The following is a 21,947-nucleotide window of genomic DNA, read 5'->3' on the forward strand; positions in this document are numbered from 1 at the left end:
AGAGTGTGCCAAATACTGTCATGGGGAAACTGGCTATAACACCCATAATCCTGCCCCCAACAATACACCACCTCCAGGAGGCTTTAATTAACAATTGCCATCAGCTGGATAACCTAGCATCAAAAACACCTAAATTTATGGGGGACGTCTGAATCAAACTACCACAACTGGCTACTTTTTAAAATACTTATTTGAGAGAGAATGAGAGACAAAGAATGGGTGTGCCAGGGCCTCTACCCACTGCAAACAAACTAGATGCATGTGCCACTTTGTGCATCTGGCTTTACATCACTTCTCTATTTTTTATTTTTATTTATTTATTTGAGAGAAAGAGGCACAGAGAGAGAGAGAGACAGAGACAGAGAGAGAATGGGCACGCCAGGGCCTCCAGCCATTGCAAATGAACTCTAGATGCATGCGCCTCCTTGTGCATCTGGTTCACATGGATCCTGAAGAATCGAACTGAGATCCTTTGGCTTTGCAGGCAAGTGACTTAACTGCTAAGCCCCACTTCTTTATTTCGAGACAGTCACTCACTGGATCTAAAGGTCACCAGTTTGGCTAGACAAGCTGGCCAGCGAGCCCAGGATCGTCTACCTGCTTTCCCAATGCTGGGAATCACAGGCACATGTCCCTATGACCGACATCTTATTTGGGTGCTGGGGATCCAAACTTGGGTCCTCATGCTTGCCTGGCAAGCACTTTACCTGTTAGGCCATCTCCTAGCCCTAGGACTTTAAGAGAAAGTACAAGATAAAAGTACATGATAGGGGGCTGGAGAGATGGCTTAGCGGTTAAACGCTTGCCTGTGAAGCCTGAGGACCCTGGTTCGAGGCTTGATTCCCCAGGACCCACGTTAGCCAGATGCATGAAGGGGCGCCCGCGTCTGGAGTTCGTTTACAGTGGTTGGAGGCCCTGGTGCGCCCATTCTCTATCTGCCTCTTTCTCCCTCTGTCACTCTCAAATAAATAAGCAAAAGTGAACAACAATAACAAAATAAAGTCCATGATATGGCCTATCATCTCAGCTAACTGGGAGGGTGAGGTGGGAGGATTGCTAAGTTCAAAGCCTGCTTTGGTTACAAAGTGAGTTCAAGGCTAGCCTGGTCAATTTAGTGAGACCCTGTCTCAAAATAAAAAGTGAAAAGAGAGGCTGAAGGGCTGCAGAGATGGCTTAGTGGTGAATGCGCTTGCCTGTGAAGCCTAAAGACCCATGTTCTACTCTCCAGATCCCACATTAGCCAGATGCACAAAGGTGAGGCAAGTGCAAGGTTGCAGATGCCCACTAGGTGGCGCAAGTGTCTGGAGTTCAGTTTCAGTGGCTGAGGCCCTGGTGTGCCAATTCTCTCTCTCTCTAAAAATTAAAAGAAAAAGAGAGAGGCTGAAGAGATGGCTCAGGGGTTCAGGTGGTTTTCTGAAAAGCCTAACGACCTGCGTTTGATTCCCCAGTACCCATGCAAAGTCAGGGGCACAAAGCGGCACATACATCTGGAGTTTATTTGCAGTGGCGGGAGGCCTTGGTGTGCCCATTCTCACTCTTTCTGCCAGGTGTGGAGGCACAATGTCTTTAATCCCAGCACTTGGGAGGCAGAGGTAGGAGGATCATTGTGGCTTCAAGGTTAGCCCGAGACTACATCGTGAATTCCATGTCAGCCTGGGCTAGAGTGAGACCCTACCTCAAAAAGCAAAAAAATAAAAAGAGAGGTGAGGATGCAGCCCCCAGTGGTTGTAAGCTCGCCTGGCTGGGATTGTCCTGTAGGCCCCTCAGGGAGTGCACCTGCCTGGGTCTTGTTCCTCAGAGCCATCATCAATCACTGACATCTCCCATTCCCACGGCCGCTCTCCACTGTGAACTGAGCAACGAACAATCCGTGTTTATCTAGGTACAAAGGACTCCTTTGTAAAGTCAAACGGGAGCAGGTCTTATTTCTTCATCACGACCTTTGCCAGAAATTCATTTATTAGTTCATCTGATAAAACATTTTTCAGCCTCCACGATTGCCTGCCTCCGTTCATTCTGGGCACTGGAGACAGAGACAGGCCCCCACAGAGCAGACTGAGGGTCGGAACAGAAACCAACCGATGGATACCCCATACCAACTGGGAGTGAGACCACACGGGCCTGGAGGGCAGGGGGTGTGTCTCGGAGCGGAGCGAGAGCAGTTGCTAAGCATGTGCAAGGCCCTGGCTCCCCGTGAACGTCAACCAAACAAAAGCAAAAGCAACATTACAGAACGGCATGCAGAGGTGAGATGGAGTTACTGTGTGGCAGTAGGGGCATCTGAAAAGGACTAGATGGCACTTTTTTCTTTTTTTAAGGTAGGGTCTCATTCTAGGCCAGGCTGACCTTATACTCACTCTCTAGTCCTAGACTGGTCTTGAACTCACAGCGATCCTCCCACCTCTGCCTCCTGTGTGTTGGGATTGAAGGCATGCACCACCACGCCCAGCTTTTAATTTTTTTAAATAAAATCCTTTTTAAAAAGTAATTTATTTATTTGAGAGAGAAAGAGAAAGACCCAGATATATATAGAGAGGATGGGTGCCCCAGGGCAGCTAGACACGGCAACTGAACTCCAGATGCAGGCACCACCTTGTCTGTCTGGTTTATGTGGGTACTGTGGAATCGAACCTGGGTCCTTAGGCTTCACAGGCAAGTGCCTTAACCGCTAAGCCATCTCTCCAGCCCTATTCTTATCAATTATTTGAGAGAGAGAAAATGGATGTGCCAGGGCCTCTAGACCCTGCAAACCAACTCCAGATGCATGTACCATCATGTGTACCTGGCTTATATGGATTCTGAGGAACCTGAGGAACTCCAGCCCCCTCCAACCCTTTGTTAAGCCAAGGACTCTGGGACTGGGAGATGGCTCAGCTTTATTTTTATTTTTATTTCTATTGAGAGAGGACGGGGCGGGGCCTCCAGCCACTGCAAATGAACGCCAAACAGTGGGCCACTCTATTCATCTGGCTTATGTGTGTACTGAGGAATGAAACCTGGGTCCTTAGATTTTTGAGTGCTAAGCCATTGAAGGGGTGTCAGGTAGCTCTTTTAGGCAGTTAGGGTGACCCCTGGAAGTAAAAAAGGCTGGTCAGTCTGTACTTGCTAGAAATCAAAGGATGATCTCACTTCTCATCTCTCTCTCTCTCTCTCTCTCTCTCTCTCTCTCTCTCTCTTTTAATAATATTTACTTATTTGCAAGCAGAGAGCAAGAGAAGACAGACAAACAGAAAATGGGTGTCCAGGGACTCCAGCCTCTGCAAATGAACTCCAGACACATGTGCCCCCCCCCCCCTTTTTTTGTTTTTTTGAGGTAGGGTCTCACTCTAGCCCAGGCTGACCTGGAATTCATTATGTAATCTCAGGGTGGCCTTGAACTCACGGTGACCCATTTGCCTCTGCCTCCCAAGTGCTGGGATTAAAGGCGTGCGCCACCATGCCTGGCAGACACATGTGCCACTTTTTGCATCTGGATTTATGTGGGTACTGGGGATTCAAACCCAGGTTGTTAGGCTTTACAGGCAAGCAACTTAACCCCTGAGCCATCTCTCCAGCCCCATGATGTCTTCAGTCTTGCCTGGTTCCTTAGACCTGCTTTTCCACAACCAACCTGGGGCCCTCCTAGGAGGGAGGTCTCTCTTAGCATTTAACTCGAATCCTAACATTGTGGTTGGTTAAGCTTAGACCCCAGAACTTGGCTAACCTCTTTTTGAGACAGCCCTCTGACTCATCTGACCTGGAAGGTAGTGGCCCACCACCATAAGATTATAAAAAAGTTTGCAAGAAGGCACACTCTCTGAGCTGCCTGACCTCTTATGAACTTCAGCAGCTGGTGAGTTCCCCCTGGGCCTGGCCCAATTGGGGGAACTTACTTTAACCCTTACTCTCCACATGGGCTCTTGACCACTCCAGCTCCTCACCTGGCCAGAGCTCTTTGAACTTTTTTTTTTTTTTTTTTAAATTTTTGATTTTTCAAGGTAGGGTCTCACTCTAGCCCAGGGTGACCTGGAATTCTCTATGTAGTCCCAGGCTAGCCATGAACTCACAGTGATCTTCCTACCTCTGCCTTCAGAGTGCTGGGATTAAAGATGTGTGCCACCATGCCCAGCAAATATGTTTATTCATTTGAGACAATGAGGGGCAGAGAGAGAGAGAGAGAGAGAGAGAGAGAGAGAGAGAGAGAGAGAGAGAGTGAGTATGGGCATGCCAGGGCCTCTTGCCACTGCAAATGAACTCTAGATGCCTGCACCACTTTGTACATCTGGCTTCACATGAGTACTGGGAATTGAACGCAGGCCAACAGGCTTTGCAAGCAAGCGCCTTTAACCATTAAGCCATCTCTCCAGCCCAAGTACCTCCATTTTGCAGCAAGTCACAATTTAAATGCTGGCCTCACCTTCCCACAGGCAGGGAGTGTTTGCTGAGACCAGCAGAACCCCCACAAGGGTGTGGGCAGAACACACAGAAAGCATGCATCTTTCCCAGAGTCTGGTTTGACTGTGGCTTATGTGGCCTGAGCCTGTGGTCACCTCTGCTGCTTCAACCCGAGGTCACACTTGAATCCAGGTTTGCTCCAATTCTGCATTCTTGGAGCCATGTGAAATGCGAGCTTGGAAAGCCGGGGTGGCTCTAAGGAGCAGTGAGGTCTATGATCTGTAATCTCTAATAAAACTCATTTGGCTTATTAAACTGAACTTGAATGAGTCATTCATTGAGCTGTGGGGGCCATCCTAGCTTTGGGGCAAATAATTCATTTTACATCTTTTCACCCAAAAGGACACATTACAAATTATCTTTCCAGTGATACGCAATTTTCTTTTCCATCTTTTTCTCCCCCAGAAAGACATCTACACGTGCACACAAGAGGGGACGTACAAGTGTGGCTGTCCAACACCACTGCCATCGACGAGTGACTAGATAAACAGCCCAAGTGCTCAGTGTGACGGCCAATCTTTTGTCAACACGCACAAAATCTCATACACGGCGCTGGAGACATGGCTTAGCAGTTAAGGCGTTTGCCTGGGAAGCCTAGGTCTCAGGTTTGATTCCTCAGGACCCATGTAAACCAGATGTACAGGGTGGCACATGTGTCTGGAGTTTGTCTGAAGTGGCTGGAGGTCCTGACATGCCCATTTTTTCTCTCTCTCACTCTCACACACACTCTCTCTCTCTCTCTCTCTCAAATATTTAAAAAAAGAAGAAGAAGGCGGCAAATTGCCAGGTGTGTGTGGCACACGCCTTTAATCCCAGCACTCGGGAGGCAGAAGTAGGAGCATCATTGTGAGTTCGAGGCCACCCTGAAACTACATAGTGAATTCCAGGTCAGCCTGGACTAGAGTGGAACCCTATCTCGGAAAACCAAAATAAATAAATAAATAAAAATAAAGAAGAAGGTAAATTAAAAAAAATGGCACTCCCATTGTCTCTCTCACTCACTCCCTCTCTGTGTCTCTAATAAATAAATAAATCTTAAACAAATATGTTTACAGACACAAACTTGTGAATGCAGAGGAAAGCAGAGATCTGGGATTGTCAGTTGTCCCTGGGGACAAGGACAGAAATACGTTCAATGAAGTTGAGGTTGCGTGACTGACATCTTGCTATATATCTTTTTACAGCCTTTTAAGTCCTTTAAATTTGGGAGGTAGCTCATTTGGTACAGTGCTTGTCTAGGTAGAGTGGCGGATGTATGAAGCCCCAGGTTTGATTCCCTGATACTGCATAAACTGAGAATGGTGGCTCACACCTATGCTCCCAGCACTGGGAGGCTGGGACATAGGGCAGAAGGACCAAAAGTTCAAGGTTATCCTTGGTTAGTATAGGGAATTTGAGGACAGCCTGCGTTTTATGAGATCCTGTCTAAACAAAGAGGGACTGGAGACGTTGTTCAGTCGGTAGAATGCTTGGCTTGAAAAAAAAAAAAAAGCATCAGAGAAAACAAAAATAAAAAAAAGGATCTGGGCTGGAGAAATGGCTCAGTGGCTAAGGCATTTGCCTGCAAAGCCTAAAAAACCAGGTTTGATTCCTCACGTAAAGCCAGATGCAGAAGGTGATGCATGCATGTGGAATTTGTAGTAACTAGAGGCCCCGCCATGCCCATATTCTCTCTCTCTCTCTCACACACATATATGTATTTTTTAAAATTTATTTTTTTTTATTTTGGTCTTTTGAGGTAGGGTCTCAGTCTATCCCAGGCTGACCTGAAATTCATTCCATTTTAGAGTGGCCTTAAAGTCATGGTGATCCTTTTACCTCTGCCTTCCAAGTGCTGGGATTAAAGACGTGTGTCACCATGCCCAGCAATAAATAAATATTTTTAAAAATAAAGATTTGACCTACATGCACGCATACAAGGATGTGTAAAAAAACCGGGTGTGGTGGTGCACACCTTTAATCCCAGCACTTGGGAGGCAGAGGTAGGAGGACCATGGTGAGTTCGAGGCCACCCTGAGACTACATAGTAAATTGCAGGTCAGCCTGGACTAGAGTGAAACCCTACTTCAAAAAAGATAATTTGGCAATTTAAGGGATAAGGTGAACACTGCTCAAACACTACTGACTTGGGGTGTGGAGCATTCCTGGGTCCACAGAAGCTGTCATCTTCTCCACCCTCTGTTCTCCTCTTCCTCTGCTGCTGTGTTTTTTGTAACTATTATTAACATTTGTGCCCCCTGGGGCTGGAGAGATGGCTCGGTGGTTCAGGGGCTTCCGTGCAGTGCCTAATGCCCCAGGTTTATGCCCCAGTATCCACGTAAAAGCCAGACGCACAAAGTGGCATATGTATCTGGAGTTCATTTGCAGTAGTTGGAGGCCCTGGCATGCCCATTCTCTCGCCTACCCTGCCCCATCTCTGTCTCTCTCTCTCTTTCTTTCTCTCTTTCTCCTTGCAAATAAATAAAATATTTAAAGAATATTCTGAAGCCAGGCATGGTGGTGCACGCCTTTAATCCCAGCACTCTTGGAGGCAGAAATAGGAGGATCACTGTGAGTTTGAGGCCACCCTGAGACTACATAGTGAAGTCGAGATCAGCCTGAGCTAGAGCAAAACCCTACCTTGAAAAACAAAACAAAATAATAATAAATAAATTCTGCTCCCTGAATAATACACTGCATAGTCTTGCTCCTCTTATTTCTTTCCTTCCCTGGCCTCTGGAAGCCTTTGTGATTTAACACATTGCCACAGGCAGCTGCAGCCTGCTTGTTTTCACTCTGGCATAGCCCATTATGTGAGCACACCAGTGCACACACCTTCCCCCGAGGAAGGGAGGTCTTGGGGTCGGTGATTAGGAGGACGGAGCTTCTAGGCGCATTCCTGCGCAGGTTTTCCGGTGGCTCACGTGGGCAAGTTTCTCTGTGTCCGGGCTCTGTGTTTAACAAGCTCCCAGGTGATTCTTCTGTCCATTAAGCTTTCAGAAATGCCAGAATCTGCTTTTAACAAGGTCCCCAGGTGATTCTCATGCCCAAGTAGGCACAGGATGGGCTGGCGAGGGCATATGCTGACACCCGACGTTCCCAGGTGCTGCAAAACGACTTACCACAGTGGCTTTATCTGCTTGCATTCTCACCCACATGTTACTTTTTAAATTAGAAAGAAACTGGCTGGGCTGGGGATGCAGCTCAGCTGGGCGCCGGCTTGTCTGGCATATGCCAAGTTTGATTCCCAGCATGTAAAGACTGGGTATGGTGGTTCATGCCTGTCACTGTAGCACGGGGCGGGGGGGGGGGGGGGGGGGGAAGTATGCAGGCAGGAAGGTCAGAAGTTCAAGGCCATCCTTGGCTAGTTAAAAGGGTCAAGTCCGGTCTGGCTACATGAAATTCTGTCTTAAAAAAAAAAAAAAAAGGCAGGAGGGCTAGGGGCCTGGGGAAGCTGTTCAGCGGTTAAAGATGCTTGCTTGCAAAGTCTGCTGGCTAGGGTTCGATTCCCTGGCACACATGTAAAGCCAGATGCATAAAGTGGCACATGTGTCCGAGGTTCGTTTGCAGTGGCAGAAAGGCCTATGCATGCCCATTCTCTCTCTCATGCACACACACACACACACACACACATACATATGTATGAGGTGGTTCAGTGGGTAAAGCACTTGTCCAAGCATGAGGAAGTGAGTGTGTCAGCGGTGACACACTCGGTGACACGGGAGGTGGGGACAGGAGAACCCTAAAGCCCCTGGGTCAGCCAGCCGGGTGCAGGCAGTGCTGAACACGGAGCCACCTTGCCTCATCAAGGTGGAAGGCAAGGACAGACGCCTGAACTTGACCTCTGACCCCCCCCCCCATAGGCACCATAACATGTACACATGCTGACGCGCACACACTGAAAGATTAAAAGACATTAAGAGGCCACACAGGTCTTGGTGCTATACAAGCCTTGGCTGCCCCTTCTGGTTCCCTGCGTGTGCACACGCCCAGCCCCTGGCCTCCCAGGGTTAGAGGGTGTAATGAAGGACGGGTGTGGGGGTGCACCTGTGATCCCAGCACTCCGGAGCCTGTGGCCACCATGCTTCACCCCGCCCCCCCCAACAGGCCCAGAAACAGTGCGGCTCCCACGATGGTCCACACCCGGGAAACCACGCACCCAAGGGCTCGTTCTCTCTCTTTCCAAATTGGTTCTGCCCAGGGGTTTGGTCACTGCTTACGTCCGAGGACTGAGCACACCGGCTTTGTTTTCTCGGCGCCCACTGCACTGAGCCCAAGTCCTCAGTAAGCAGATGCCAGGAGGTGTGTCCAGGATGACGGGGGAGGGGGGGGAGGTGGTCAGTGAAACAGAAACAAGAAGCCGCAACGTGGAACCCCTGAGACTCGCCACGGCGGAGAAAACACCAAGAATTACGCATCTAGTAAGGTTGCTTGTCACCATGCCTGGCAACCAGGCCACCTTTGTGTGCACTGCGGACCCTCCACACCTTCCTCACTGGCAGGGCCTCTGCAGGCACTGGGACCCTGGTTTAAAAGTGCCTAGGGGGCTGGAGAGATGGGCTGCAAAGCCTAAAGACCGGGGTTCGATTACCCAGTACCCACATAGTGGCTGGAGGCCCTGGTGCATCCATTGTCTCTATTTGCAAACCAACCAACCAACCAATAAAAATCCCTTAAGACAGCAAATGTGCTGCATGCACTTGGGAGGCAGACGCAGGATTGTGGCAGGTTCATGGTCAGCCTGGGCTAAAGCCTTGTCTTAAACAATAACAGACAGATAACAAAACAAACAAACAAACAAAACCCACCCTCCCCTGGATAAAAAGTTCCAAAACCCAACAATTCAGTCTACTGTAGATATATGCAACAGTGGAAACAGACTCACACGGCTAGTGTAAGGAGACTGACGATTCCGTCCATTCTTATCTAAAGCGCTGGGCCTGACGCCCCAACCCGGATCTGCTTTGGGTACTGGCTTGTTAGGAAGACCCAGCCAGGGAGGGGAAGAGTTGTGAGATTTGCCTCGTTCACGTTTGGCACTCCACCACTAGGGGGCGGCATTGGTCACCGTTTTCCAACTCTGAGCAATGGAACCTACCATTCAGAACACCTGAGTGTATGGGGTGTGGCTCAGGTGTCCCCCATACACTCAGGTGTTCTGAATGCTAGGTTCCCAGCTGATGGAGATTTGGGAATTAACGCTTCCTGGAGGCGGTGTACTGTTGTGGGCAGGCTTATGGGTGTTATAGCCAGTTTCCCCTTGCCAGTGTTTGTTTGGCACACTCTCCTGTTCCTGTTATCCACCTGATGTTGGCCAGGGGGTGATGTCCACCCTCTGCTCGTGCCGCTGTTTTCCTTTGCCTTCATGGAGCTTCCCCGCGAGTCTGTAAGCTAAAATGAACCCTTCCCCCCCACCCCTCCCCTGCAAGCTGCTCTTGGTCAAGAACTTTCTGGCAGAAATGCAAACCTGACCCTCAACAGTACTTGTGCCGCTGTGAGAACCCAGTGATGGAACACAAACGGGCCTGGAGCCTGTGTTGGCACACTGTGAGATGGTTGATACCAGCCTCCCTCGTTACAAAATCACCACGGGCATTTAGCTCCTCCTTACTATGTACCTACTGTGTGTGCGATACATGTTTGGGGGGTCTGGGGGGCAGGACGCACAGCTCTTGCACGGAGAGAGCATGCGGCCAGCTCCTTGGGACCGCGGATCACAAGCAACCAGCTCCAAGCCTCTAAACACCACTCTGCGTACTGACGAGGAAACCAGGGTCTGTCGTCTCTGCCTGAGAGGTGGAGGCGGGAGAGTTGGGAGTTCAAGGTTCACCCTGGGCTACACAGAGACTTTGTTATTAGTCAGCTCTGCGCCTCTGGGATGAACTTCCGAACAGACACAAGAGATGGAAGGAATGGGATTCATATCAAGCTTACAGATGCAGGGAAAATCCCACTGATTTGTGGAAGAAGCTGGCCCACTCTGCAGATCCAAGCAGAGAAGCACGAAACTGGGAGCCAAGAGCAGGGAGCTGGGCCGAGCTCAAACCACTCTGCACGCCTTTGACTTGGAATCAGATCCGACCCCAATGCCACTTCTTCCAGCCCAGCAGCTGGAGAGAAGCTTTAACCAAACAACTGAGTCTACTGCGGAACATACATTCAAACTACCACAGTTTGGTTGAAAACAACAACAAAAAGCCGGGTGTGGTGGCACAGGTCTTTAATCCCAGCACTCCAGAGGCAGAGGTAGGAGGATCACTGTTGTTAGTTCAGGCCAGCTGAGACTACAGAGTGAGCTCCAGGTCAGCCTGGGCTAGAGTGAAACCCTGCCTTAAAAAAATAACAACAAGGGCTGGAGAGGTGGCTTAGCGGTTAAGCACTTGCCTGTGAAGCCTAAGGACCCCAGTTCGAGGCTTGGTTCCCCAGGTCCCACGTTAGCCAGATGCACAAGGGGGCGCATGCGTCTGGAGTTCGTTTGCAGAGGCTGGAAGCCCTGGCGCGCCCATTCTCTCTTTCTCTCCCCCTATCTGTCTTTCTCTCTGTGTCTGTCGCTCTCAAATAAATAAATAAATAATGAACAAAATATATTAAAAAAAAAAAAAACAAAAAACAAGCCAGGCGTGGTGGCTCATATCTTCAATCCCAGCACTGGGGAGGCAGAGGCAGGAGGATCACCATGAGTTCGAGGCTACCCTGAGACTACACAGGGAATTCCAGATCAGCCTGGGCTAGAGTGAGATCCTACCTCAAAAAACCAAAAAACTAACCAATCAAACAAACCAGTCCAAACTTGCCAACCAAACCAAGACAGGATCCTAGGGAAGACCAGACCTGGGAGAAGAGAGGGATCTCATGACCTGAGCCAGCAGGCAGAAACAGGAATGAGAGGAAAGAAAGGTCTAGATGGAACAGAAGGAACTGGAGAGGCACATAAAGATGAAATGCATGAGACACGTGGAGAGAACCGTTTCCTTATACGAACCCCTTCTTTCCTGCGGGGCCTCCCAGCTCAGCCATCTTTCCTTGGCCACCTGAGCCAACGCTGGGCTCAGTCTTATGACTGTCATTATTCCCCGCCAGGGACCCGAGATGCATTTCAAACAAGACTGGGTTTTTTTCTTTTTAATATATATGTATATTTATTTTTTAATATTTTAAGGTATAGTATTAAACAATCTATTTTATTTATTTATTTGAGACAGAGGGAGAGAGAGAGAATGGGTGCGCCAGGGCCAACAGGCACTGCAAACAAACTCCAGACACATGTGCCACCATGTGCAACTGTCTTACTTGGGACCTGCAGAATTGAACCTGGGTCTTTAGGCTTCTGTTGTCAACTTTTTTTTTTAATTGGCGTACCTGGCCCCCAGCCACTGCAAACGAACTCCAGATGTATGTGCCACCTTGTGCATCTGGCTCTCATGGGTACTGGGGAATTGAACCTGGGTCCTTAGGCTTTGTAGGCAAGCATCTTAACTGCTAAGTCATCTCTCCAGCCCATCTGTTGTCAACTTGATCAGATTAGGAATCAAGTAAGAGACATGCTTGTGAGGATCTGTAAAAGGGTTTCCAGGATGGGCTGATGGAGGGAGACGGACGTGGATCAGTCATAAAAGAATTTCCAGGAGAACACAGTGCTTTCTGTAGGGCGGGGATGCCCACGTTACTTGCTGGTGAGTGGATCTACCCAGATGCTATCAGCCTTCACAGACACAAACCCAGCTTCTTCAGCCAACCATCAAGGACTGAAGAGCAGCGGCTCTCCAGCAGTCCTCCAGGCCTTCAGTGCTGGATTGGGAGTGCTGAGGTGTCAGCCTCGTGGACTGAGCAGCCACTGGGTTCTCAGCTCACCAGTGTATAGACCACTCTGCTGGACTGCCCAGCCCGTATCCTGTCCGCCAATCTAATAGACTCCCTTTGTAATACATATTCATTCTACTGGTTCTGTTCCTCCAGAACGCCCTGATGAATATGTTGTTTCCAACTTTCTTTCTTTTTCTTTTTTTGTTTTTTTAAGGTAGGGTCTCTCTCTAGGCCAGGCTGACCTGGAATTCACTATGTAGTCTCAGGGTGGTTTCAAACTCATGGCATTTCTCCTATCTCTGCCTCCTGAATGCTGGGATTAATGGTGTGCGCCACCATGCCTGGCTAAAAGATACTTTAAAATTATTTATTTATTTATTTATTATTATTATTTATTTAAAAAAAGTAAATAAATTTAAAAAAAGAAAAGAAAATCAAATAATAATAATAATAATAATAATAATAATAAAGACTATTAATATGATATAAAAGCACAGGTTAAGACCAAAAGCCTTATAGGAATAAAAGGTAAATTTGGCAAAGAGCATACAACCTCCACAATCACATGCCACAAGCAATACATGGTAAAATGTAATAAAATGGCCTGAAATAAAACAATAAGAGAGCAGGGGCTTGTGGCGGGCGTGGTGGTGCACACCTTTAATCCCAGCACTCGGGAGGCAGAGGTAGGAGGATCACGGTGAGTTCGTGGCCACCCTAAGACTACATAGTGAGTTCCAGGTCAGCCTGGACTAGAGTGAAATCCTACCTTGAAAAAAAAAAAAGCAGGAGCTGGAGAGATGGTTTAGCAGTTAAGGCACTTGCCTGCGAAGCTTAAGGACCCAGGTTTGACTCCCCAGAACCCATATAAACCAGACATACAAAGTGATGGATGTGCATACGGTGGCTCATGCATCTGGAGTTTGATTGCAATGGCTAGAGGCCCTGGTGTACCAATTCTCTCTCTCTCTCATTAAAAAATAATAATAACAAAAAAGTAGCTTGAAGGTACAGAAACACTTGATAGACATTCCAGTTGAGGCAAAGGGCCAGTACAAAAGGAGCTCACTGTTTGAGTCTAAGTACCTGTGTGTGTTCCCCAGAGCCCATATGAAAAGCTGGACAATATGGTGGCGTGGTGGTTTGATTCAAGTGTCCCTCATAAACTCATGTGCTCTAAATGCTTGACCCCCAGCTGATGGCCATTTGGGAATTACATCCTTGCTGGAGGAGATGTGTTGTTGGGGTGTGACTGTGGGTGTTACAGCCAGCTTCCCTGCGCACTCTGTCGCTGCTGTTGTCCACCTGAGTTTGGCCAGGAGGTGATGTCCACCCTCTGCACCCACCACATTTTCCTCTGTCATCATGGAGCTTCCCTTCAAGTCTGTAAGCCAAAATCAACCTTTTCCTCCCACAAGCTCTTTTTGGTTGGGTATTCTGTTCCAGTAACCTGGAGCTAACTGCAACAGGTGGAGAGATGGGAGGTGAGACAGGAGAAATTTCCAGAAAGAAGCTCTTGGGGAGCACAGGAAAAACAACAGTGACAGAGAAAAAAAGGGAGAGAGTGACTCTGGTTTAGAAGATTAGAATAGCAAACTCAAATGGAGTCATAAAATGAAAGCTTTAGAGGAAATAAATACTTTCCTCTGATACCAAATACTACAACCATGTCAGTGTTCATAAAAATGAGCAAAAGGCTGGGCGTGGTGGCGCATGCCTTGAATCCCAGCATTTGGGAGGCTGAGGTAGGAGGGTCACCGTGAGTTCAAGGCCAGTCTGGTCTACACAGTGAGCTCCAGGTCAGCCAGGGCTAGTGTGAAATCCTGCCTCAAAAACTGAAACAACAGGGCTGGAGAGATGGCTTAGTGGTTAAGGCACATGCCTGTGAAGCCTAAGGACCCAGGCTCGATTCCCCAGCACCGACGTACGCCAGATGTACAAGGTGGCACATACATGTGGTGTTTGTTTGCAGTGGCTGGAGGCCCTGGTGCATCCATTCTCTATCTATCTATGTACCTCTTTCTCTGTCCGTCACTCTCAAATAAATAAACAAAAATTTAAAAAATTTAAAAAAATCTGAAACAAAAATCTGCAGGGAGGGGCTGTAGAGATAGCTCAGTGGTTAAAGGCACTTGCTTGAAAAGCCTTAAGGCCTGGGTTCGATTCCCCAGTACCACATAAAGTCAGATGCACAAAGTGGCACATGTGTGTGCTGTTCATTTTCAGTAGCAGGAGTCCCTGGCGCCCATATTCTCCCTCTGTCTCATAAATAAACAAATATTTTTAAAAGTAGTTTTGCTTATGCCTGCAACATATAAATATTTTATTTATTTATTTATTTTTGGTTTTCCAGGTCTCACTCTAACTCAGGCTGACCTGGAATTAACTATGGAGTCTCAGGGTGGCCTCAAACTCACGGCGATCCTCCTACCTCTGCCTACCAAGTGCTGGGATTAAAGGCGTGCGCCACCACGCCTGCTTCCACACCTCAGGTAAGACTGTCATGAGAATTACTGAGTCTGTGCCAAGTGCAAGACACCGGACCTCTCTTTGGGGCGTCTCATCTTGGTGGCGGGGGGTGGAAGCAACTTGGAAGGGCTCTGCGTGACACTGCCGGTGGCAGTCTGTAGTGACAACAAAAAGAACAACAAAAGAAACAAGGTTCCCCAAATAACCTGTATACCCATCCATGATGCTAGAGAAAAACATGGCATGTTCACACTAAGATCTTTGTCTGGAAAAAAACCACAAAAAACAAATATGGCTAGCTGTGTTGACCCACAGGGCTATTAACAGATAAAATAATAACTCAGAGAAATGTGCCTGAGAGATTGGAGAGATACAATAATAGCAGGAAAAACCTTTCCTATGCTTCCCTTCCACCCCCACCGCCGCCCCCAAGGCAGGGTCTCACTCTAGCCCAGGCTGACCTAGAATTCACTGTGTAGTCTCAGGGTGACCTTGAACTCATGGCGATCCTCCTACCTACCTCTGTCTCCAGAATGCTGGGATTAAAGGCGTGTGCCACCATGCCCAGCTGACTTCTGAGTCTAGGAGTAGTCATAGGAACATAGAGCTAACATTATTTTGGGGTGATTTAGGTTAGGGAGGGGCCAGAGGCTGTTGGCTCAATTCATGTTCAATTTTATACATCGTTTGTCCCAAGGAAGAAATTTTGCTGTTGTTTGTAAAAGAAAAAAGAAGCTGGATGTGGTGGCTCATGCCTGCAATCATAGCCTTTGGGAGGTGGAGGCAGGAAGATCAGGAATTCAAGGCCATCATCTGCTATATAGCAAGTTTACCAGACCCTAACTCAAAGGCAAAACAGAGAGGGGTGGGGGAGGAGGGTGAAGATGTGTGCACACACGTGTACTTGTGGAGATGTAAAGATATAAAGAGACACACAGAGTATTAAAGTGGGGGCTATTATGATCCACTCAGCCCCAACTTATATTTTTAATTTATTGTATTTATTTATTTGAGTGGGGGGGGGAGAGAAATAGGCAGGGAGAGAGAAAGAGGGAGAGAGAGGGAGAAAGGGCATGCCAGGACCTCCAGCCAATGCAAATGGATTCCAGATGTGTGCACCCCCCCAGTGCATCTGGCGTACATGGGTCCTGGGGACTTGAACCTGGGTCCTTTGGCTTTGCAAGCAAACACCTTAACTGCTAAGCCATCTCTCCAGCCTAGTCCCAACTTTTAACTAGTGTAAAAAGCTACATATGTCCAGTAAAGACTGGAATGACGTCCACCAACATGATTAGCATTTACACCTGGGTCATAGGGTTAACAATTTCAATCTTTTTTCCTTAATATTCTATTTATCATATTTATTGTCTTGAATAGTCACTACATTCATAACCAGGAAAGATCTATTAGAAGTTCATAAAAAAAGGACATGTGGCGGGGGGGGGAGGGTAGATGTTATCATAAGGTACAGGTTCACAATAATACAAGTTTTCCAGGTAAAATGTAATCGTCTGTAGCTTTCTAAAGAGGTACAAGAAATACAGCAACCCTTGCCAAACCCTTTAGGGAACAAGTTCCAAGGCATTCCTTGGATGTTTGTACCCTATAATACTATTTTCCTTAGACACACCTAGCTACAGTAGTGTTTTTTTTTTTTTTTTTTTTTTTTTTTTTTTTTTAAAGGTAGGGTCCTGGAATTCACTATGTAGTCTCAGGATGGCCTTGAACTCATGGCAATCCTCCTACCTCTGCCTCCCAAGTGCTGTGATCAAAGACGTGTGCCACCACACCTGGTTTACAGTAAAGTTTAATTTATAAGCTAGGCACAGTAAGATTGATAATAATGATAATAAAACAACTGGAACAATATACTGTGATAAAGTCATTTCAGTCTGGCATTTCCTTTTCTTATTGTTTTAACTTTTTTTTTTTTAACATTTTATTTATTTAAGCGAGTGAGTGAGAGAAAGAAAATAAGGGCACCAGGGTCTCTAGCCACTGCAAACAAACTCCAGATGCATGCACCACCTTGTGCATCTTACTTATGTGGGTCCTGGGGAATTGAACCTGGGTGCTTAGGCTTTGCAGCCAAGCACCTTAACCACTAAGCTAACTCTCCAGCCCTCTTTGTCCTGTGGTACTGGGGATTAAACCCAGGGCCTCACACATGCTGGGCAAGTACTCAGTCACTGAGCTATGGCCCCAGCCTGGAATTTCCCATTTAGTATTTTTGGACTATATTTGATTATGAGTAACCAAGACCAAAACAGTGGGTAATGGTGGTGAATGAATGAATTTAAATCAGACCATTCGGGACTCTCAAGGTCTAATCACGGCCATGCTGTCTTGCTCTCTGGCGCCACCTACTGACCAAATAGCATTTTCATTTAAAGTGGAAACGTTGCAGTTTCCCTTCCCTGAGCACACCTTGTGCTGAGACACCATAGGTGCTTATTTTCCAAACCGCTCGGTGTACGGTTTCACAGAGATGAACATGCAAACTATGACATCCTAGAATACCCTGCCACCATCTCAGTTGGAACTTGCATCCTATTTCCAGAAATACCATAGTCTGCCAAGTGTGGTGGTGCACACCTTTAATCCCAGCACTTGGGAGGCAGAGGTAGGAGGAACTCTTGTGAGCTGGAGGCCAGCTTGGGCTAGAGAGAGATTTTACCTTGAAAAACAGAACAAAACAATAAAAATAAATGATAAAAACATAAAAATAAAGAGCCAGAATCTTCATGAAGCCTTTGGTTTGAACGGATAGCTGGACGGAAGACACGGCAGCAGCCTGTGGTCCTAGCATTGACGACGCTCAGGCAGGATCTTGAGTTTGAGGCCAGCCTAGACTACAAAATGAGACCCTGTCTCAAAAACAAAAGGGCTGGAGAGGTGGCTCAGTGGCTAAGGTGTTTTCTACTTAAGTGTGGGTACCTGAATTTGATCTTCATGCCCCATGCAAAAAGCTAGAAGCTATGGTGAGTTTCTGTAATCCCAGCAAGCAAAGGGCAAGATGAGAAGTGGAAACAGAATTTTCTGGGACCCTTCAGCAAATATGGCAAAAACAACAGCACGGTGAGATCCAGAGAATCCCTGCCTCAAATTAGGTGGAACAGAGGACAGGATGAGGCCAACAGTTGTCCTCTGCAGGGTGTGGTGGCGCACGCCTTTAATCCTAGCACTGGGGAGGCAGAGGTAGGAGGATCGGTGTGAGTTCAAGGCCAGCCTGGGTCAGGGTGAGACCTTTCCTCGGAAAACCAAAAGAAAAGGGGGGGAGGAACTGGGCATGGTGGTACACACCTTTAATCCCAGCACTTGGGAGGCTGAGGTAGGAGGATGGCTGTAAATTGGAAGCTAGCCTGAGACTACATAGTGAATTCCAGGTCAGCCTGGGCTAGAGCATGACCCTACTTTGAAAAAACCAAGACCGAAAAAAGAAAACAAACAAACAAACAAAATGCTATCCTGCCACACATATCCTTTGACATAAATGTACCCAGTCACACATACACACACACACACGAATAAAAATCAACACTAAACATAGCCTGGATGGATCTCTTTAAATGCTGACTATAACCGAAGTAAAACGTAGAGGAGGGAAGATGTCTGCAATTCCTAAGACCAAAAACCTCTGATGCTTGATGCTCTCTTCATTTATGGATTCATATCCTTCCATTCCCAAATGAAGTGTATCTTGACTCTATAACAAAGCATTAATAACCTCTGTATATTTCAACCAGGTATCAAGACGCATTCTGCAACCATTCCTTTTTTTTCTTTTGCTCCTCAGCACTAAACATTTCATTTCAAGCATCCACGTAATTAATATTGTACAGAAATGGTATTAAGGCAGGGCATGGTGGCACACGCCGTTAATCCCAGCACTTGGGAGGCAGAGGTAGGAGGAGGATCACTGTGGGTTCAAGGCCACCCTGAGACTACATAGTGGATTCCAAGTCAGCCTGGGCTAGAGAAAGAGACCCTACCTTGAAAAAAATAATGCAGGGACATATGAGTATCCCAAATCGTTCGTATTTTACAGAAGGGTTTAAGAGTGTCTGGGAAGGGGCATCTACTCTACAAATTGAATGAGATGGAAAAAACAAAAACAAAAACAAAAGGAAGCTCTTTATTGGAGTTGAAAAACCAAGCTGGAAACAAACAATTGTATTCACTGTTTTAACGCACTTAATTCCGAGTCCTAATTGGAATCACCTTGGAGACATTTAAGATTCTACAACAGCTCGAGGGGGGGTTCAGACGGTCTCAAGACTGTTACAGTGTTACAAAATGACAGTAAGCGGTATAAAATGCAATTTATTACGGGGGGGGGGTGCTCTTAATCCTTAACATGAAGAGAAGACCCCTTACAGAATCCCATTCTTGGTTTCTCCCCCGCCCCCCCCCCCCCCCCCCCCCCGCGATATTCCAAGCGCTAATCTGGTATGGAATCGGCTGGACAGAGCAGAGCCGGATGCGCGGCTCCGTGGATGATGGAATACGTCTGCTTGGGCAGCTCCTGCTGCGAGGAGAACATAGGCGGGGCCGTGGTGGCCACTGCGATGCTCTGGCCCCCATCGCTTACCACTGTCACTTCAGCTGTCCCCTCCTGGATCAAGGCATTAAGACCTTCGAAGTCTGAGCACGTGACGCCCGAGTTGGCAATGAACGTCTGGTTGCCAGCGCTTTCCTGGTTGCCAGCCGGGGTCGTGGGGATGAGGGTCTGCTGCAAGGTGGCCCCGTCGCTCTGGCCGTGAGTGGTTAGCAGGACAGCCGGCTGGCCCAGGGCACCTGCCTCGCTGGGACATCCCGAGGGCTGAGGAGGGGCGATCAGACTGACCTGGCGTAGGATCTGCAGCCGGCTGTTTCCCGGGAGCTCCTCCGGGGTCTGGGCCACCAGGGCTGGCGGCACGATGTTGACCGCCGTGGCAGCTGCCTGCACGATGGTGTTGGCCTGGGGTACCTGGTGGCCCACGATGATCTTGACCCTCCCTTCGCTGAACTGCGAGACCTGGCTGGTCTGGAGGGGGACCTGGAGATGGCCCACGGCGGCGAGGGGCGCGGCGGGCTGCTTGCCGGGGTCCAGGTGCAGCTGCAGGACGGTGGCGGTCACGTCGGGGCCCTTGTGCTCCCCGAACTCGCTGTGCTGTCTCTTGTGGCTGCGCAGCGAGTCCTCCCGCATGAACGAGGCGTCGCAGATGTCACAGTGGAAGGTCTTCTTGGCCTCCAGCTTGGCCACCTGCCGGCTGCTCTGCCGGCCCGGGAGGAGCTTCCTGACCGGGGCCTCGGCCTTGACGGCGTCGCCGTGGAACTTGCTCACGTGCTTGCTGAGGTTGCTGGGCTGCTTGGTGTCGAAGGCGCAGTGGGCGCACTTGAAGGGGCGCTCGGCGCAGTGGGTGCGCGCGTGCACGCGCAGCGCCGCCTTGCTGGCGCAGGAGTAGCTGCACTCGGGGCACTTCTCGGGGTGCTGGGACTGGTGCGCGCGGCCGTGCTTGCGCAGGGCGGCCCTGCTGTCACCCAGGAAGTCGCAGTGCGGGCACTTGAAGCTGTCGCCGCTGTGCTTGATGCGGATGTGCGACTTCAGGTTCCCCTTCATGGTGCAGCGGACGTTGCAGAACTCGCACTTGAAAGGCTTCTCCCCCGAGTGCACCCGCATGTGTCTCTTTAAATCCGAGCTGATTTTGAACTTGGCGCTACAGAGCCAGCACTGGAAGGGGGCGTCCCCTGTCAACACAAGGTGAGTTTCCATAAGAACAGGCAGGCAACAAACACAGTGGGGTTCCCCACCCACCCCACCCCACCCCACCCCGACCCCCAGAAGCTCACACGAGAAAACCGCTTGTACCGGGGGAAGCGGTGGCGGGCGCAGGCGGAGGGCCAGCTCTCAATTGCAGCGGCCAGCAGCCCCTGGGAGGGAGAAGGAAAAGGGCTTCCCTCCTGTCCCCAAACCTAAGTCTGGACCACCATGTGCTTAGGCACACCACCACCCTTAGGAAACCCAGAAGCAAATTGGGAGGTGGAAAAGAACGACTCAATTTTTCCAGGTAAGATTTGAAAACTATGCCCTTCGTACAGTCTTTAAGACAGCTGAGCGATCGTTCGTATCCTCAACGCACCCATTTTGCTAGGCAGTGGCTCAACAGCTGCACATTCCGTGATTTCAGTGGAGTTACTTGTCCCATCAGATTCCAAAGAACACTTCCAAAGGGGTCAGCATCTCGCTGCACTTACTGGAGAATTTAACTTTTTAAAAAAATTCATTTATTGGAGAGAAAGATGGGGAGAAAGAGAGAGAGAGAATGAATATGGGCGCGCCTGGGCCTCCAGCCACTGCACACGGACTCCGGATGCGTGCGCCACCTTGTGCATCTATCTGGATTACATGGGTCCTGGGAATCCAACCTGGGTCCTTTGGCTTTTCAGGCAAGCACCTTAAATGCTAAACCGTCTCTCCAGCCCCCCTGGAGCATTTTTTTTTTTTTTTTAAACACCACGATTGAAACATCAGCATACAGTTCATGGAGAATTTGTTAATAGAGATGTTTGTTGTGCAATATTTATTTACCCCACATCTCCGGCTGTGTTCTCTACTTGGAAAGTTACAGTGTCCAGCTGTTTGATTTTTTTTTTTCTTTAAAAATTCCTATCTTTGGTGAAAGACGAGCAGAGAAAGTGAGAATGCAAACATATGAAGCGACGACGTGATATTCCAGATTTATTTACTCACTGAGCGCCAAGTCCAAATTAGTGAAGACACGGGGAATTCACACAAATTGTTGCCCCTCCCCCCCAGTGCTGTTTAAGCAAGTAACAGCAGTAGGAGTCTTCGATGGCTCCTGGAACAGAAGGCACGGCTCTGAGCATGCCCCACGATGGGTCTGTATGACGCCGGCAAGACCCCCCACAAAGTGGGGCTACAATGATAATTGGTCTTAATGTGTATGTACAATCCCAAAGCCGGTCATGGCTGTCCCTGGAACCCAGGCTTGCTTTCCCAGCCCACCCCAGACACTGTGTTTACAATTCCACCTTTTCGGTATACGACATGATCAGGAGCTGCTTAACACATCCAGTCAGAGGCAGCAATTTAACAGGCATCCAGGAAATCAAGAAACCTAAACTCTCGTTTATATGATTAAGTGCCATTAAGATCATACACGTTAAACTCCGGAGCAAGAAGTGCGAGGCTGCGTCGGGAGAGATGGCTTCGTGGTTAAGACGTTTGCCTGCAAAGACTAAGGTCCCAGGTTTGATTC

At 48.5% G+C, this 21,947-nt stretch overlaps 1 protein-coding gene across 3 annotated transcripts in view; it reads right to left on the reverse strand.

The window, feature by feature from the left end:
- Positions 1–21,947, reverse strand: part of Zfp64 (ZFP64 zinc finger protein) — an 82,902-nt gene that overhangs the window by 28,453 nt on the left and 32,502 nt on the right. For 2 of the 3 annotated variants that reach the window (XM_045156913.1, XM_045156914.1), the window contains exon 6: positions 19,098–20,415. The exons of the other annotated variant lie outside the window; for it this stretch is intronic. In XM_045156913.1, the coding sequence (XP_045012848.1) occupies positions 19,127–20,415 (1,289 nt within the window). In that variant the 3' untranslated portion in view covers positions 19,098–19,126. Of the gene's footprint in view, positions 1–19,097; positions 20,416–21,947 lie in introns of those variants that run through there. 3 annotated transcript variants of the gene reach the window in all.

This window comes from Jaculus jaculus, chromosome 8, assembly GCF_020740685.1.
Source record: "Jaculus jaculus isolate mJacJac1 chromosome 8, mJacJac1.mat.Y.cur, whole genome shotgun sequence".
Taxonomy (NCBI): domain Eukaryota; kingdom Metazoa; phylum Chordata; class Mammalia; order Rodentia; family Dipodidae; genus Jaculus; species Jaculus jaculus.